General features: G+C 43.7%; 2 protein-coding genes across 3 annotated transcripts in view; both read right to left on the bottom strand.

Moving 5' to 3' along the window:
* TRPC4AP (transient receptor potential cation channel subfamily C member 4 associated protein) overlaps window positions 1-3,906 on the bottom strand; it is a 71,051-nt gene extending 67,145 nt beyond the window's left edge. Inside the window, exon 1 of one of the 2 annotated variants that reach the window (XM_027867142.1) lies at window positions 3,750-3,906. In XM_027867142.1, the coding sequence (XP_027722943.1) occupies window positions 3,750-3,893 (144 nt within the window). In that variant the 5' untranslated portion in view covers window positions 3,894-3,906. The remainder of the gene's footprint in view (window positions 1-3,749) is intronic. The other variant, XM_027867143.1, reaches the window with a different exon arrangement.
* Window positions 3,907-14,285: 10,379 nt separating this feature from the next.
* LOC114046728 (ER degradation-enhancing alpha-mannosidase-like protein 2) overlaps window positions 14,286-19,506 on the bottom strand; it is an 18,390-nt gene continuing 13,169 nt past the window's right edge. Inside the window, exons 10-11 of the mRNA XM_027867182.1 lie at window positions 18,977-19,098; window positions 14,286-14,843 (exon numbers count right to left, since the gene is read on the bottom strand). Of these exons, the coding sequence (XP_027722983.1) occupies window positions 14,340-14,843; window positions 18,977-19,098 (626 nt within the window). The 3' untranslated portion in view covers window positions 14,286-14,339. The remainder of the gene's footprint in view (window positions 14,844-18,976; window positions 19,099-19,506) is intronic.

Raw genomic sequence — 19,506 nt, 5'->3', positions numbered from 1 at the left:
AAACAACTGTACAAACAACATGTATATAAGATAAACTGGAGATAATCATTGAGTGATGGCACCAGCAGTAATGGGGACCAGGAAAGGCTTCTTTGCGTAATGTGGGAATTTTACTGAGACTTGAAGGAAGACAGGAGGCAGAGATGAGGAGGGAACGAGTTCCAGGCATGTGGAACAGCCAGTGAAATCCCTTGAGTCCAGAGTTAGAGTGTTTTGTCCAAGGAGCAACAAGAAAGTCAGAGTCAATGGATCAGAGTACACAGAATAACGTGCAACAAGACTGGAAACACAGGAAGGGACCAGGTTATAAAAGGCTTTAAAAGCCAAACAGGATTTTACATTTGATCTTGGAGACAACAGGGAGCCACTAGAATTTATTCAGTAGCGGGAATGACATTTTCAGTTGTGGCTGTGGTTTGTCCTTCATTCTCAAAGAGGACCACGACATCTGAGAGATGATGGCATGACTTGCAATTGACTTTGATGTGAGTGAGGGAGGGCTGTGCAAAGTCACCAGCCTCACTTTCTACTCCAGAGTCATCTGGGTCCAGTGGCCAGATATCGATCAGGATGACTGGAGAAGGCCCAGCACCATGTTCAGTACTGTGCTTTACCAAGATCACTTTGTTGGGGCAGATAAGTGGCGCAGTGGATAGAGCACCAGCCCTGGAGTCAAGAGGCCCTGAGCTCAAATGTGGCCTCAGACACATAATACTTTCTAACTTCCTAGCTGTGTAACTCTGGGCAAGTCACTTAACCCCAACTGCCTCAAAAAAAAAAAAAAAGAAAGAAAAAGATCACTTTGTTAGCTGAGTGAAGAATGGACTGGAGTAGGGAGAGCATTGAGGCAGGAAGATCACCCTGAAGGGTAATGCAATAATCTAGGCATGAGGTGATGAGGGCTTGTATCAGGGTGGTGGCAGTGTCAGAGTGGAGAATGAGGCATATACAAGAAATTTTGAGAAGGTAGAATGGACACACCTGGCAATAGCTTGAATGGGGGTGGGGGTGGTGAGTGAGGAACTGAGGATGACCCCTAGATTTCAAGCCTAGGTGAACAGGGGAATGGTGGTGTTCACAAATAGGGAAGTTAGGAATAGGAGAAGGTTTGAGGTGAAAGAAAATTAATTCAATTTTGGACAAATTGAGTTTAAGATATTTGTGGCACATCTGGTTGGAGATTTCTCATAGCTAATCAGAGATGCAAGATTAGAGGTCAGGAGAGAGGTTTGGGCTGAATAAATAGACTTGGGAATCCAGGGGAGCTAATGAGATTACCAAATGAAACAGTATAGAAGGAGTAGAAGGCCCAGAACAGAGCTTTGGGGGCTCCACAGTTAGTGGGTACAATCTAGACCAAGATCCAGCAAAGGAAAGTGAGGAGTATTTAGAAGGGTAGGTGGAGAACCAGACATGTGAGCAGTGTCATGAAAACCTAAAGAAAAAAGAGGGTGATTGACAGTGTTAAAGGCAGCAGAGAGGTCAAGAAGATGAGGATTGTAAAAGGCCATGAGATTTGGCAATTAAGAGATCACTGGTAACTTTGGAAAGAGCAGTTTCAGTTGAATGATGAGGTCAGAAACCAGACTGTAGAAGAGAGTGAGAAAAAAGGAAATAGATAACTGATTGTGACTAAGAAAAGAGATATGAGAGAATAGCTAGTAGGGATGGACAACAGATCAGGTGAGAATTTTTGGAGGATGAGGGAAACATGGGAGTGTCTGTAGGCAGCAAGGAAGCAAAGGTAGATAAGGAGAGATTGAAGATTAGTAGGAGAGTGGGGGTAATCTCCCCAGGCTAATAATGATAACAATAACTAACTCAAAATTATATAGTACTTGAAGAATTACAAAGTGTTTTCCTCAGTATAGCCCAGTGTGGCAAGTAGTGATAGAATGATAGGGCTGGGAAGGAATTTAAGGATTAACTAGTCCAACCTCTTCATTTTGTGGATAGGAAAATTGAGACGCTGAAAGATAAAGAAACTCCCTTAACTTTGCTAAGCCAAGAATCAAATCCACAGGTCTTCTAATTATAGTACCCTTTTCACCATACTATGATTCATTCAGACTTTACATTGAACACTGCACCCCTCATGCACTTATCCACGCATTACTCTCATCTATATTTTCTCTTATCTCCTCTACAAGACTGAGCCCTAAAAGGAAAGACTACATCTTATTTAAACTTTGTATCCTCCCCAAGTGTCCAAAACAGCATTCAACATATAGAGTTCATGCTTTAAGAAGTTGTCCAAAGACCCTTCAGTGCCGCCCTTTTTCAAGCCTCAGGTTTTTCTACTAGAGCACTTGGTGATCTTATCAGCTCCCATGGATTTAATTAACTTCTCTATGTTGATGATTCTCAAATCTACCTATCCTGCTCTAATCTCTCTGCTGACCTCCTATCTCCCATCTCCAACAGCCCTTCAGACATCTCAAACCAGATGTTCAATAGAAATCTTAAACTCAACATGTCCAAAATGGAACTCGTTTTCTTCTCCCCTAAACTTTCCAGCTGTAACTTCCCTATTACTATCCAGGGCATCATCATCGTCTCAGTCCTTCAAGTTAGCAAGTGAGTGGTCACTCTGGATTCCTGACTCTCTCTCCCCCCCCCCCCCATATCGAATCTATTACCAAGGTTTGCGGATATCACCTTTGCAACATCTCTGGCAAGTACATGTTCTCTCCTTTGACACTTCCAGGGTTCTTATGCAAGCCCTCATCACCTCACACTTGGACTATTGCAATAGCCTGCTGGTGGGTCTGTTTGCCAAATCTCTCCACTTCAAATCATCCCTCCTTTCAGCCACTAAAGTGATTTTCCTAAAGTGCAGGTCGGACCATGCCACATACTCCCATACACACTTTCACACTCCCCTCACCTTCCCCCACCCCCTCCGGTGACACTGGATTCTTGGCTGTTGCGAGAACAAGAGACTCCATCTCTTGGCTTTGACCACTTTCTCTGGCTATCCCCTATGCCTGAAAAGCTCTCCTTCCTCATCCTCAACCTCCTACCTTCCTTTAAGTCCCAATTAAAATCCCATCTTCTCCAGGATGCCTTTCCCTACTCTTCTTTGCTTGTTGTCTTCTCCTTAGATAGTAAGCTCCTTGCAGGTAAGGGCTGTCTTTTGCCTCTTTTTATATCCCCAGGGCTTAGCACAGTGCCTGACACATAGTAGGTACTTACTAAAAGTTTACTGACTATCCAGTTTCACTACGGGGTCAGAATAGGGTGTGAATTCTCCCTCCGGGGTCACTTTCCCAAAACTCTCTGAAATGACCAGCCTCACACATGTCCTATCCACCTTTACCATTCCAAATGTTGAGGGGGCTCTCAGCCAGGGCAGACAAGTAGCCTTCCCTCGCCACCTCTCGGGGCTGGGCCTGGGCCCCCAAAATAACCCCGCCTCAAGCTGACAGACCCGACGTGCAGGAGGGTTGGGCTGCCCCCTGCTCCCCGACCTGAGGGGGTCCCGGAGCGGCGCTCACTGACCGAGTGACCGGCCGACCCTCGGAGCGGCCCCGGCCCCTGCCGCGACGGACCGGCCCGCCCCTCCCCGGCCAGGCAAGCAGGCAGTCACGCGCCTGTGCTGACACCCCGAGCCGCCCGTCCCGGGCCTCGTCGTGGCCGCTGCCCCAGCCCCAGTGCCGGGTGGCTGACTGACTGACTGACACACGGACAGACAGACTGCCCCGGGCCCGCAGCCCAGGCCCCGCCCCTTCAGGCCTGCCCGGCTCTACCTGCGCGCCCCGGGCCAGGCCCTGGCCCGTCACCTGGCCCTGCCGGAGTTGATCCAAGATGTTCCCGGAGCACAGCCGGCCTCCCCAGCCCCAGGCCGCCGCCCGCCGCTCTCGGCCGGCCCCGGGAACAGCCGCCGCCGCCATGGCTCCTCCTAGGACAAACAGGAAGCGGCCTCTGGGGCTAGTGGCGATTTGTACGGAGCGGCGAAGGGGCCGCCGCAGCGACCCCAGCTGGCCCAGGGCCGAAGCGCAAGCTGCGTATCCGCAGCGGAGGATTCTGGGAAATGTAGTTCGGCTGTCTCGGGGCGGTGGAAGGGCCACTGGAGCTCAGTGGTCCGGGGTATTGAGCGAAGTGAGAGATTGGAGGCGGTGTTGGTGGGGACTCGCGCTTCAGAGTCAGTCATAGTCAGACAGCGCCCCCCACACACACACACTCACACACTCACTTACACATGGTACATTGGAAAGACTATTTCACTTTGCACTTTGAAACTCTGCCCCGCCTTTTACCCAGCAATACTGCTATAAGTTTAATGTACCAAAGGGATCAAAGGTCTCAAAATCAAAGATCAAAGGAAAAGGATACATGTGTACAATATTGTTTAGAGCAGCTCTTTTCATGATGGCAAAAAAGGGTGTCCATCAATTGGAGAATGGCTGAACAAGTTATGTTACATGAATGTAATGGAATACTAATGTTGAAGAAATGATGAAGGGCATCCAGAAAAGAACCACAGAGTCTGAATGCAGATGGAAGCATACCATTTGCTCTCCTTTTCTTTTGTTGTTTTATTTCTTCTTTCTCATGGTTCCTCCCATTAGTTCTAATTGTTCTTTACATCACAACTAATGTGAAAATATACTTAATATGAATGTATAAGTAGAACCTATGTCAGATTGCACACCATCTTGAGGACAGAGGAAGAGAAGGAAGGGGAGAAAATTTAAAACTCAAAGCCTTATAGAAGTGAATGTTGAAAACTAAAAATAAATAAATTATTTAAAAAGAAAAAAAAGAAATGATGAAGGGGATGGTTTTAAAGAAACCTGGGAAGACTTGTATGAACTGATGCAGAAGAAAATGAGCAGAACCAGAACAATTTTATACAATAACAACCATATTACAAAGATGAACAACTTTGAAAGAATTAAGAACTGAACAATACAATGAACAACCACAGTTCCAGAGGACTCATTATGAAACATGCTACCCCACTTCCAGATAGAGAACTGACAGACTCAGAATGCAGATTGGGACTTTATTTTTTTTTACATAGCCAATGTGGGAATTGGTTTTGCCTGACTATACAGTTTGTAACTGGTTTTGTTTTTCTTGCTTTCTCAATATGGGAAGTAGGGAGAGGCAAAGAATGCCTGAAGAAAAAAAAATGTGCAAATAGAATAATTTTTTTTAAAGTATTTGGCTTTAGCATTAGGAGACTATTCAAATCCCTATCTCCAAAACTCACTACTTGGCCAACCCTGAGAAAGTCACTTAACCTCTCTTGGTCTCAGTTTCCTCATCTGTAAAATGAGGGGAATTAGATTAGTTTCCTACAAGGGTCCCTTTTGGCTTTAAAATTTGTAATCCTGTGATGCTGTAAACTCAAAATACCATATAGTCACAGCCTCTCAGAGCCAGAAGGGCCACCAAAGGTCATCTTGAACCTGAATAGGAATCTCTTCTACAAATCCACTAATAAGTAGTCATCTAGCTTCTGCTTGAAGATCTCCAGTGATGGGGAACCCACTGACTCCTTAAGGCAGCCTACTGCACTTACAGATAGCTCTAGTTTTTCCATCTATCAGGCAGCTAGATGACAAAGTGAGGCAGATCTGGAATGAGGCAATCAATCAATTTATCAATCAGTAAACATTTATTAAGTGCCTACTATGAGCCGGGCACTGTGCTAAGCACTGGGGATGCAAAAAAAGGCAAAAAAGTCCCTGCCCCTAAGAAACTTACAGTTTAATGGAGGAGACAGCATGCAAACAAATACATACAAAGTAAGCTATGTATAGGATAAATAGGAAATAACAGAGAGAAGACACTAGAATTAAGGGGGGTTGGGGAAGCCTTCCTGTAGAAGGTGGGATATAAAGGAAGTCAGGGAGGTCAGTAGTTGGAAAGGAGGAAGGAGAGCCTTCCAGGCATGGGGGACAACCAGAGAAAACGTACAAGGGTTGTCAAAAGATAGAGTATCTTGTTCGTGGAACAGCCAGGAGGCGGGTGTCACTGGATTAAAGAGTCCATGGCAGGAAATAAGGTGTAAGAAGACTGGAAAGGTAGGAGGGTGCTAGGTTATGAAGGGCTTTGAATGACAAATGGAGGGGTTGTTGTTTTTTAATCCTAGAGGCAATAGGAAGTTGCTGGAGTATGTTAAGTAGGGGGGGTGACATGATTTGACCTCTGATTTAGGAAAATCACTTTCGTGACTGAACGGATGATGGGTTGGAGTAGGGAGAGACTTGAGGCCGGTTGACGCACAGCAGGATATTACAATAGTCCAGGTGTGAAGTGCACCAGCTGGCTTTGCAACCAGAGATGTTACAAAGGTGAAATTGACAGGCCTTGACAATAAATGATTGCATATGGGAGGGAGGGTGAGAGATAGTGAAGAGTCCAGGATGACTTCTAGGTTACAAAACTGAGGGACTGGGAAGATGGGTGGGGGTTTTAGGAGGAAAGATAATGAGTTACATTTTGGACATAGAGTTCAAGATGTCTACTGGACATCCAGTTTCAGATGTCTGAAAGGCAGTTTGAGATTCGAGACTGGAGATTAGCAGAGAGCTTGGAGCAGAATAGATAAATTTGGGATGTGAAGCGTATCACCAGGTCTAAGAACGCTCATCATGGAGTAGAGGGAGCCACTCTTATGCCATTAAAGGACAAGTACAGCAGAAGATGGGAGGCTTTACACAGTTGGGAGATTGGGCTGGTAGTGGAAAGTAGAATCTGCCTTATGGTAGCAGAGATAGAAGTGGTTGCTTTGGGGCAGATGGAAGACGTTAACCTCAGATACTTATTAGTTGGGTGACCCTGAGCAAGTCACTTAACCTCTGTCTGCCTCGGTTACCTCATCAGTCATGACACCTAACTCTCAGGGTTGTTGTGAGAATCAAATGAGGTAATATTTGTAAAGCACTTAGCATAGTGCCTGGCACATAGTAGGCACTTAATAAATGCTTTCTCTCCCTCCTCATAATCTTCCTCTCTGCAACTACCATCCATTGCTTCTAGCTCTGGAGCTAAACAGGACAAATCTAAGCCTTCTTCCACTTGACAGGTCTTCACATATTTGAAAACCCCTAACATGTCCCTCCTTTTAAACTTCTCTTCTCCTGGTTAAACATCTTCAGTTACTCCAACTGATCTGTATCTCTTTATCTATCAACTGGATATATCATCTATATCTTTCTTTATATATAATATATGTAGATCAGTAGCTATCTATTTCTCTATATAACAATTAGAGATATATACCCAATTTGTCACATATCTCTTTAATCTAGCCTATATATTTTCAGTTTGTCATATATATCTATACACATTTATACATGTACATATATATGTGTATATATTTGTGTACATATGCATATTAAATGTTTTATATTATATATATATATAAAAGTTGAAGATAATCTCAGAGGAAAGTTACCAAGATTAAGGAGTTCAGTGCCATAAGAGGATCAGTTGAAGTAACTGGGGTTGCTTAGCCAGGAGAAGAGAAATTTAATATACACTTATGTAGATTTATATGTATGTATGACTAGATATACCCACATACACATACATATATATGTATATACACACATATATACAGACTTTATATATAATGTATATTATATATCATTTGTATAGTTGTTTGCATGTTGTCTTGTATCCCCTGCCACATAGGAGACACTTGATAAATGCTTGTTGACTCGACTTAATTTCTGACCAGTCAGCTCACAGGCACCACCACCATTTATACTTTTGATTCTGGCCACAAAGAATAGCAACATCAGACCTGGATGTTCTCCAGACCAAGGTCCTACCTCAGCCTCTTCCCTGGGAATCTGTGCTTCCTCCTGGCAGTTAGTGACTCGAGGTACAGGCCTTCTACCTGCCCCTACACACCCCTCCCTGCTCAGATGGGCAGATAGCTGAAAAAAGCATTAGACAACTAGAACCTAGGCTCACCCTAATGACCCAGCAAGCAGGGGCCTGGTTTCAGTATCTCAATAACAAAAAACAACTGCCCATAGTTTTCATTCTGATGCCTGAATTCACAAAACTGACCTCCAATGCCAGGCCTGAAAAGTAAAAGCTGACATTTCCTTTTATTTTTTTTGGCAAGCAATGGGGTTAAGTGACTTGCCCAGGGTCACACAGCTAGTAAGTGTCAAGTGTCTGAGGCCACATTTGAACTCAGGTCCTCCCAACTCCAGGGCCCGTGCTCTATCCACTGCACCACCTAGCTACCCCTAAGAGCTAACATTTCTATAGTGCTTGGTTTACAGAGCACTTTACAAAGGAACAGCTCATTTGATCCTCTTAAGAGCCCTGTGTGCAGATGTTCCTATACCCCATTTAACATAGGAGAAAACTAAAGCTTAGATAGGTTAAGTGACTTGCTGATCAATAAATAGTTCATAAGCACTGAACCTGGAACCTGAACCCAAGTTTTCTGGCTTCTAGTTATGGACTTAATTTAATTTAACATTTATTATATTTATTAAATGACTACTATACAAAGGGGCAACTAAGAGGCACAGTGAATTGAGTGCCAGGCCTGGAATCAAGAAGACTCATCTTCCTGAGTTCAAATGTGACCTCAGACACTTATTAGCTGTATGACCCTGCGCAAGTCATTTAACCCTATTTGCCTCAGTTTCCTCATCTGTAAAATGAGCTGGAAAACAAAATGGCAAGACACTCTAGTATCTTTACCAAGAAAACCCCAAATGGGGCCACAAGGAGTCGGACATAACTAAAAAACAACTCAATGACAACAACAACAAACTATATGGAAGACACTCTTTCCCACCATATCTTGCTTTTTCTTCAGATTGGTACCAACTGACCTTCAGAGCCTCACATCTGTTGCCTTTCATGACGTTTTCTTTCAATTCAATATTTTTTCAGTTATTATTTGTTTTTTCTTCCTCCTCCTTGAAAAGAAAGGAAAAAAAAAAACCCTCGTAACAAACAAACATAGACACGCAAAACAAATTCCCATAATGGCCATGTCCAAAAATATGTTGGTGCTTCTCTCTTCCTAGAGTTCCCCCATCCCCACCCTATGTTTCCAGTATCCCCCAATTTCCTCTCCAACCTGCCTTCTCTATTTGTAGATGGTTTACTCATCCTTCAAAGCCCAGCTCAAATGCCACTTCCTCTACCCGGTTACTAGCCCTGTGACTCAGGACTAGCGACTCATTGAACTTCACTGAGCCTCAGTTCACCTCATCTGTAAAATGGGTGTGGGCTCCTTGCACTCCCTACCTCACAGGATAACCTTAAAGTAAACCTTAAAGTGATATAGAAATGTGAGCTGCTGTTGGAGTTCCCTAACTGTCTCCCCTTACTCCCCTAAGAAGTTCTATCTCTGGGAATTTCTATAACTTTTGTGGCCCCCATCAAATACAGCCTTGTATTAGAATCATTTCTGTGTATATCTTATCTCCCTTAGTAGAATCTGAACTCCCTTAGAGCAAAGGTTGTGTCCTCTTTATATCTTCCTCTCCCCCATTTTACCCCATTGGATCTAACACAGTACCCTGAATGCAATAGGTGCTTAATAAATGTTGAATGAATGTCTCACCTGGTCCAGGGTTTCACCAAGCTGACCAGTCCCTTGGTTAAAGATAGAATTTCAAATTTGACATGGTAAAAGCATTATTGTACAATGACCAACTGTGAATGACTTAGCAACTCTCAGAAATACAATGATCCAAGACAATTCTGAAGGACTTAGGATGAAAAATTCCATCCATCCCCAGAGAAAAAACTGAGCCTGAATGCAGATTGAAGCATACTTTTTTTTTTTTTTTACTTTGGGGTTTTTGGGTTTTTTTTTGGTCTTTTCTTTCACAACATGACTAATATGGAAATATGTTTTGCATGACTGCACATGTGTAAAACATCAAATTGCTTTCTCAATGATGGTGAAAAGATAAAAAGGGAGAGAATTTGGAACTCAAAATTTTAAAAAATGAGTGTTAAAATTGTTTTTACATGTTATAGGGAAAAAAATAAAATACTAAATGAATTTCACATTCGGTTCTCAGACATGTGATGTGACTAGGAAATAATGAATCAATAGAAAAAGCACTGGGATCTGGAGGAAATGTGAATTTGAATCTGGGTTGGTTGGTTCTCTTTCTTTCTTTTTCCCCCCACTTAATAGTATTTTATTTTTTCCAATTACTTGTAAAGATGGTTTCCAACATTTACTTTTATGAGATTTTGAATTCCAAATTTTTTTCTCCCTCCCTTCCCTTCCACCTCCCCAAGACAGCATGCAATCTGATATAGGCTATACATGTGTAATCCTATTAGACATATTTCCACATTAGTCATGTTGTAAAGGAAGAATCAGAACAAAAGGGAAAAACCACAGATTCTCCTACTTTCTAGCTGAGTGACCTTGGGCAAGTCACTTATAACTTCTCTGTGCCTCAGTTTTTTCATCTGTTAAAAAAAAAAAGCAGGGTCAGGAGATAGACTAGATGTCTAACATTCCTTCCTGTTCTAAATCCTATGATCTTAACACTTACTAGCTGTGTGACTCTGGGCAAGTCACTTAACCCCAACTGCCTCGCCGAAAATTAAAAAATATAAATCCTATGATCTTAAGCCCCAAAAGAAAACTTGTCCTATCACTTTGTATATTCAAGCAGCCACATCTTATCCCTGTCCCAGAGAATGCATTGGCAAGCTTTAGCCACCAGAGGGCGAAAAAAATAGCATTAATTGATTTCACACGATAGAGCTACGGGGGCCACAGCAAAACGTCATTTGGAAAATGAATTCATTTCCCTCCTAATAATCCAAACTGAGTGGATTTTTCTGACTCTGGCATATAAACTCCATGAAAGCAAAGTCTCCATCTTACATGTGATACAGCAGAAAGAGAACTGGCCCTAAGTCAGAAGGCATTATGTGTTCAAGCTCCAATTCACTGGGCAAGTTTGTTGAGCCTATTTCCTCATATACAAAACAGGGATAACACAGCTATCTAACTGTCATTTACCCTGACAAGTGAATTGCTAACTCACTTTAACTACACAGACGAGGCCCCATAACTGAGTTTCCTAAAGACCCAACCCAACTCATGATTATGCCTGAGATCAAGACCTGGTCCCTAAGTCACATAGAAGCATCTTCCTTCCTTGGTCCTTCATATCCAACCAGTCAGTGAGTTCTAACGTCCCCTCCTCTCTATTTCAATATCCTAAGCCATACTCCAGTCTCCTACCAAGTCATCTCTTCTGGCAGAACCTTAGTTTCCTCATCTATAAAGTGGAAATAATACAAACCACCTTCACTCAGAGTTGTTGCGTAGACCAAATGACATATAAAGGCTACAGAAAATATGAGATTTAATTATTATTCTTGTCATACAAATAGAGAGGCAACAAAGCACAGTGGAGAGGGGCATAGAGTGGATACAGCTCCAGCCTTGGAGTCAGGAGGACCCGAGTTCAAATCTGGCCTCAGACACATAACACTTACTAGCTGTGTGACCCTGGGCAAGTTACTTAACCCCATTGCCCAACAAAAACCAAAAAAAAAAAAAAAAGCACAGTGGAGAGAGGTCTGAACCTCAAATCAGTAAGATCTGTGTTCGAGCCCGAACTATGACACAGACTAGCTACCACCAGCAGGGTAGTTAACCTCTCAGTTCCCCAGGCCATGCCTCAGGATTCTAAGTTACAGATGACTTGCTGATACCGTGGAAGAATTTTCTACACTGGGAATTCCCCCCACCTGAAATAATATGTCCAGACCCCCAGCCCCTCTCCAAGAATACAACAGTGCTTTATTCTACTTTTTTTGGCCTTAACCTGTTATTTATATAGTGTTTTCAGGCATACAAAGCATCATGGGTATGAAGTCTACACCGATAACTGCAATATAACACACATATTCAAAGTGTGGCCATTCCCCTCAAAGTAGTCATTTGAGGCCATATACCAGGGGTGAGGTACCTGTGGCCTTGAGGCCACACAGGGTCCCCTAGGTCCTCAAATCTGAAGGATTTGTTCTGTGACATTTGGATTCAGTCAGAGGGCTACACTTGAGGACCTAGAGGGCCACATGTAGCCTTAAGGTCACAGGTTCCCCACCTCTGCCATTTACAATCCAGTGAGACTGCTGTTTCTCATTTTTGGAACTTCTTTGGGGACATTCTTTTGAATATCCTCTATCAAGACAGATACTCATTCTTTGAGAAAGGATTTAATTTCCAGAAACAGCCAAGTGTAATTTGAAACCATGTCTGGTAAAGGTGGGTGATTAAACTTGGAAATGCCATTTTAGGGAAAATAACTAAAATGAAGACTGATTTTTTTTGAGGGGGGAGTAAGGCTCATAAATCCTGCAGACCATTTATCTACTTAAAAAAAAACACTGATTGAGCACCCACTATTTATAGAACCTGGTGCTGAGGAACTGAACTACAAAAGAGAATGATGTTGGGCCCTCCCCTCATGGAGTTTACAGTCTAAGATGTGACAGACAAAAAACATTAGCACATGAAATAGAAATGAAGTACGTAAAATGGATCTGAAACAGTTCAGAAAAGGGAAGATTACTTCTAACTAGGGAGACTCAAAGCTTTATGGAAGTGGCATTTAACTTGGACCTTGAAAGAACAGTAGAATTTCAAAAGGTGGAGATGGACAGGTGTGGGAAGGACAACATTTCAGGCACGAACAAAAGCAATGAGGAAAGCAAAGAACAAGATGTGTTCAAGAAAAGGGGTTTGGTCCAAGTGTGTCTTGGGGGGGGGGTGTCGAGATGCAAGGAGGATTACAAAAACATAGGTTGGAGCCAAATTGAAGGGCCTCAAATGACACGCTGTTATTTGAACTTAATTCTCTCAGCGATGGGAAACTACTTTTCAGCAGCCAAATAATCTGACTAGAGATGTTTGTGCAAAAGATTAAGCCAGCATCATCACAGAAGGACTAGGGGAAAAGAACAGAAGTGGGAAAATCAGAGGAGTTATGGAATTATTTGGACCGATGCTGGTCTCTTTGGGATTACTGTAGAAGCTCCCAAGATAGTTATTCATTTACAAGTTTATTTTGTCTATCTTTTGAAATTAGTCTTATCAACTTAAGAGTCACAGCAGGTAGGTCCCTCACATTTCCCAGGGTACCCAGTGCTTGGCACAGAGTAGGCAATTAATGTCTCTTGACTGACTGACCTGGGAAATAGGGAGCTTTCAGAAGGCTAGGTGGCTGGTGAAGCTACAAGTGGATAAACATAGTAGTTTCTGACCTCTGGGGGCTTAAGTTTAGTAAAAGGCTATGGAACATTCATAAGCAGCCAGAATCACAAGACACATTCCTAAGAGAGGTGCAAAATGACCTTTATGGGCAAGGAGGAGGGCGAAGGTCATTGCCAATGACCTGGGGTGGGGGAAGGTTCCTAGAGGAGGTTGGCATTTGAACCGGGGTTTTACGGACGGGCAGGAGTTCTGAAGCAAAGGTCCAGGAGGCTGGAGAGAAAACACTGTACCGTGCTGCACAATGCTCCCAGGATGTGGTTTGGGGAACAAGCATGGTTGCCAAAGGGCACATTCACCTGTGTGCAACATTCCTCCTCTGCACCCCACAAAGTCCCATCACTCTCTATTTGGTAACTTTTCTCTTCCAAATTACTTAAGATACGTCCTTCACCTCTCCCCCACAAAGCCAAGTTATGAAATTTTTCAGATTCCCAAGTTAGAGAGAAACGGCCAATTCTCAGCCCCAACATTACCAACCTCCCATGACCTTTCATATTTTCTTAAAAGTTGTTCACTGGGGCCTAATTCCTAAACTCCAATAATTGAGCTACTCTGGTAGCCTGGGCCTTCTGAAAGCTTAGCCTTTGATTAAAAAAAAAAAAAGTTCTACCAAGAAAAATAGTAGCCACATCTGCTGTGTACCGAAATAGTTTGGCTTCATGCCTAGAGATTATTTTTCAGTTCTCTGCCAATACAATTTCTACTAAGACTCCAACATCCAAATCTGAAATCCAAGAGGAGGTTGTGTGACAAGAACCTGTAGGGACTGGCAGTAAGGGCATCTGGATTCTGATCCCAACTCTACCCTTAACTTACTGCATGACCCTGGGCAAGGCACTTCCCTTTCCCGGGGTGTCAACGTCACAGGAGGTTGTAGCCCCAATCCCAGCCCTGAAGTCACTGCTTGACCTTGAATGAGTCCCTCCCCCTCTCTCTGGACCTCACCTTCCCTATCTGCAAAGTGACAGCCCTGTACTAGATGATCATAAAAGTCCTGGGACTTGGGTTCTTGAGGGAAAAAAACAGCAGAGGCAAAACCAAACACTTTTATTAGAGTTCAACTTCAAAATAAATCTTCACGTGGTCATGGGGAGTCTAGGAAAACTTGTCCAAGCAATGCCAACTTGGAAGTAAAGGGCTGGCTGGGACACCTGAGGAGTGGAACACTGCGCTTGGAGCCCTTTTTACCATTCACCCCTGTTTCACTTTCCGAAGGCGAGGCATCGTTCCCTTTGGGTGGGATTTCCCGATGGCCAGGGCCAGCAGTAGTTTTCCTTGATGTAGATTTTCGGCTTCGTTCAAGGGAGTAAAATTCCCTCATTAAGTCTTCTATTTCCCACTGCTCTTCCTTCTGCTTCCTACAGCAGTGCAAAGCTGCGGGGTCAATGGGGTGAGCTTCGGTGTTGAAGACGTAACCTCCGGCTCCCAGGATACATTCCCCATAGGGTGTGATCACTGCATCAAAGGTGGAGCCATTGTTGTGAATGAAATTGGTTGGGTCAAACAGTAGGTAGAGATACTTGACAGTCTCAGCCAGGAAGAAAGATTCCATCCGGTTATCCAATTTGTGATCTCTTAGGTCTTTAATCTACAAGACGGGAGAGAAAAAGGAAGTCAGAGCATCACTAGAAGCAGGGACTCCACTCAACTGTTGGCACAAGCTGAGAAAGTCAGTAAAGGTGAAAGGTGGAATATTAGATCCATCTCAAAAATCTGTTACTGAAACAGCTTTTGATTTTCAAGTTGAGTTTACCGGCACAGATGAGTCAGATCCACTTCAACTGTTTGGGATTAGAAAAGTGGTTTCCCTTTAACAATCAATTCTCAGTGGATTTCTAGCTTTATTCAGAAATATGACTCAGAAAGGATTTGGAACAACCAAGAACTGTTCTTTTGCTGTCTGGCAAAAGCTGAGGAACTCAAGAGACTTGCTCCTCTGCTGCTCTGTCTTGGAGTACCTCCAAAGGGCAGCAATGAGTCCCAAGTCCCCATGACCTAACTGCCTGGGGATGGTGACAAACTGAGAAGAGCTTTCCAACTTTCGATCCCTTTTTGTCTACTCCAAGGCTGGATGTGGAACAGTGTCAGTGGTGGGAAATGTCCTAGGGAGAGAACTAGCTCTAGTCCAGCCAGGGCAAGGCAGATGATGTAGGACTCTATGGAAGCAATGGTAGCAGGCCTGAGCTACTATGTCTGACATCTATACAGTCAATATCCTTTTGGCCATGGGTCAGCTACCAAAACTGAACTGGACAAGCCCTCAAGAGAGAAGCTGATACAGATTCCTCCCTATTTCTTATAGAAGTTAGAGAAGGGAAAGGAGGAGGTAAAGTATCATAAACATAACCAAGGCTCTTCCACATTCTAAAACCAATAGGGTAATCTAATTTATTAGTGCCTGAATGAAGAATGAAACTTAATTCCAGTAAGATGCTGGAAAATACCTAGGAAAATGGGGGGTGGGGGGGTTGGGCAGAGACAGAGAAAGAGAGGCACAAAGAGAAAAGAGAAGATGGGGGGGAGGAAGAGAGAGAGACAGACAGACAGACAGACAGATACAGAAAGACAGAGACAGAAAGCCAGAGAGACTCGTACAGCAAAAAAAAAAAATTGGTCTAAGAATCAGGAATCTTCATTTCTGGTCATATCTCTGCTATTAACTCACTGCTCCCTAGACCTGGAGTACATTCCTTTACCCCACCCCATTTTCATTTGTCCAAAATCCTTTCTGTTATCCCAAGCCCAGCTCAAACATCACCTCCTGCATAAGGACAATGACCATTCCCAGGGCAGACTGAAGTACTCCCTCATCTGGACACCCATAGTTCCTTGTTAAACCACTCTGGTGACACAACCACAAATAATGCGATATCTGTGTATGTTTTTTCTCCTGCCTGCTGAACTCACTCTACTATGAGCTCCTAGAGGGCATAGCTTTGTAAGCAAGCCCTCAATACCAACTGCTTGATAAGGGTTTGCCAAGTCAATCCTCATATTCCATAGCACCCAGCACAGGATTTTGCAGGAGAAAGAGGCTCTCAAATGTGCTGAGCACGTCACATCTCCTTTCTAGGTCCCAATTTACTGATCTGCCAAGTGAAGGAGTTAGACCTGACATCACAAATCCCTTCCAGTGCTGATATTCAAAGATACTAAGGCGGTGCAGGGATTCTTTAATCATGGTGGATTAGGATCATCAAGAGCTGAAATGGGTCCCAGAGGCCATCTAATCCACCCCTTCATTTGACAGATTGAGAAACTGAGGCAAAGACAGGTGAAATCATCCAGGTAGTAAGTGACAGAGGCAAGATGATGCATCAGTCTACCACTGCAATCTGGGGGGGCCCCAGAACTGAGCCATCTTCTTGCATATGGAGGTAGAGCATGTAGTCAGGAGTATGGTATAGAAAAATACCAGCTCTGGGGCACATTTTCTGCTGCTAACACCAGAGACCTTTCTGTTACATGTCCAGGTGTGGTATAGGCTCAAAGGGCAGCACAGACCACCATTTGCAAGAAACGCGGAGATAGCCGAGAGTTTGGTGTTAAGGATTTAATATATGCAAATATTGGGAAAAAATAGCTTTTCAAAAATATGTGTGCTCTTTCTGAAACTTTAGAACAAAGCTGTGGTCAGAAACAGGTGTTCAATCCTGCAATCACTACCCATGCTGTCTGTCTGTTCCTTCTCTTCCTTCATGTGGGTTTGCTGGGGTCTGGATTATCCAAAACCACAGAATCTCAAAGGTTATCTAGTCCAAGTGGAAGCTGAATGAGAATCTCAATGTCTCTGACAAGGAGTACTTGTGACTTTTAGAATTTAAGCTCTGAGCAAATGTTATAAAGTTTGGGTCTCAACAACAGTGCATGTTTAACAAACATTAAGCTCCTACCATGCTAGACACTGTGATGGCTACAAAGATGAATAAGGCATGGTCCTTGCCTTCATGGGGCTTACATGCCCCCATTTCACAGACCCTTTCACAAAACCAGCCAGGCCCAGGTAGATCACTGTGGTACAATGGAAAGAGCCCTGGTCTGAGAGCCAGAAGACTTGCATTTAATCCTGGCTCTACTAGTAACTTGCTTTGTGTCCTTGGGCAAGTCACTTCCCCTCTCTGGGCCTATTTCCTCTTCTGTAAAAGGCTGGTCTAGATCAGAGGTTCTTACCCTTTTTTGTGTGGCAGACCCTGTTGGCAAGTCTGGTGAAGCCTGAGTACCCTTACACTGGGGATCTTTTCAAATTCATCAAAAAAGTAGGTAGGATTATATAGGAAACCAATTAGATTGAAACAATGATCAAAATATTAACAATGTAAGTTCACGGACCCCTGGTTAAGAACCACTGGACTAGGTGATTCCCTAAAGTTGCATCTGGATCAAAAGTTCTACTATGTATTGATTTTTATGCCTTTGTTTTTAGTGAAAAGGAGATCATATGCTACTCTAAATCCTAAGAAGTAATGCCTGGGTTAGGGGGTCTAGGAATAGCAAGAACAAGCAGTTCTCATCCTTAGCTACTGCAGCTGGAAGGAACCTCCAGGGACCCACTGATCCACCCTCTTAATCAGGTCAGGCTGCATGGCTTCTTAAGGGAAGAGATGACATGAAGGCAGACTGCATAATATATTCCAGTCATCTCCGATAGCCCGAACAGCAGAAAAATGAAACAAAGTGCTACAGGGGAGAGGACGTAACTCTTTCAAATCCACTCATGCCCCTGTTCAGGCCACCCTCCACTGCCAAGGCATAAGACAAACAACAATCCCACGTTATGAACACAAGGACTGAGGATTACAAAAGACTGGGCTGCCTTCCAAACTATCCACAATGTTATATGATCCAGGGCAACAAGTCTTGGTTTAGGGAAAGGGCGGAGTGGTTCCCATTCATACTGGTACTTAAAAGATTCCTCACAACAAACATGTGAGGAGGGAATGAAAGGGACTTTACAAATGAGGAAACTGAGGCTCAAAAGATGTCCACTGACTTGTACAAGAGACAGAACCACCAGTAAATAGCAGAGCTGGCACTAGAACCCAGCCAGGTCCTCCAAGTCTGGTGGTCTTCAACAAGTACTTCAATCAATAAGTACATATTAAGTACCGACCACATGCCAGGTATCGGGTATACAAAGGCCAAAATGAAACAATGCCTACTTACAAGGAGTTTATACTTTTCTGGGGGAGACAGCACACACATAGAAGTATGTGCAAAATATATACAAGATAATGGGGCTGAAGTCATTAACCCTGTTTGCCTCAGTTTCCTCATCTGTAAAATGAGCTGGAGAAGAAAATGGCAAACCACTCCAGTATCTTTGCTAAGAAAACCCCAAATGGGGTCACAGAGAGTCAGACACAGACTGAAATGACTCAACAACAACAACGATGATGATGAGAATGGGGGAGGGGAAAGAGAGAAAGAACTGGCATCTGAGAGGGATCAGCAAAGGCTTGACATAAAAGGCAGCAGTTGAGCCAAGTTTTGAAGGAAATGAGGGATTCTGGGAGGTGGAAATGAGAAGGGAGCTCATTCCAGGCATGGGGGAGAGCTTCACACACTACTTCCCTTGGCTCCTTCACTAGCACAAGGTAAAGACCCTCAGTGCTCACTGACCTCAGGTGCTTCTCAGGTAGTGAGTGACATGGGCTTCTCTGGACTCTGGCGGCAGCCAGAGGGGGCACTGGCCCAGACCTCTGAACCTTCAGAAACACTTACTGTTGCAAATCCACACTCCACCTTGCTGATTTTCTCAATGGACTCCACAGCGTCTCTTCCGAGTTCTAAAAGAGTGGGGTCCCTTGTGGCTTGGTAGAGGTACATTGCACTCTCAATTAGTTCTGCAAAACACAAAGGAGAGTCCTTCTCACAAAGGGATAGGGGTCAGGGTCAGGGTAGGTCTGGATGGATGGAAGGCCATTGGTCAAATCTTTCCATTACATGGTCAAGGGTATCCTACTGGGCAAGGAATTGAGAATATCTACTGCCATGTTTTCTGATCCATCACAAGGATGGAACAGAATGAAAAACATCCCTAAAGCTGGCCAATCCAGGAGAGGATAAACACAAGAATGAGAGACAAAATTCCCGAACCAAGTCTCCAATTTACTAAGTTTGTGACTTGTACAGAAGGTACCTGCCCCTCTGTTCCTGTCCCTCTCCCATCCCCAAGACAGACAGACAGACAGACAGACAGACAGACACACACACACACACACACACACACACACACACACACACACACACAC

The sequence above is a fragment of the Vombatus ursinus genome, unplaced genomic scaffold (assembly GCF_900497805.2).
Source record: "Vombatus ursinus unplaced genomic scaffold, bare-nosed wombat genome assembly UNPS02014785.1, whole genome shotgun sequence".
Taxonomy (NCBI): domain Eukaryota; kingdom Metazoa; phylum Chordata; class Mammalia; order Diprotodontia; family Vombatidae; genus Vombatus; species Vombatus ursinus.
The sequence above is the reverse complement of the archived record's forward strand: the minus strand, read 5'-3'. Positions and strand labels throughout refer to the sequence as shown.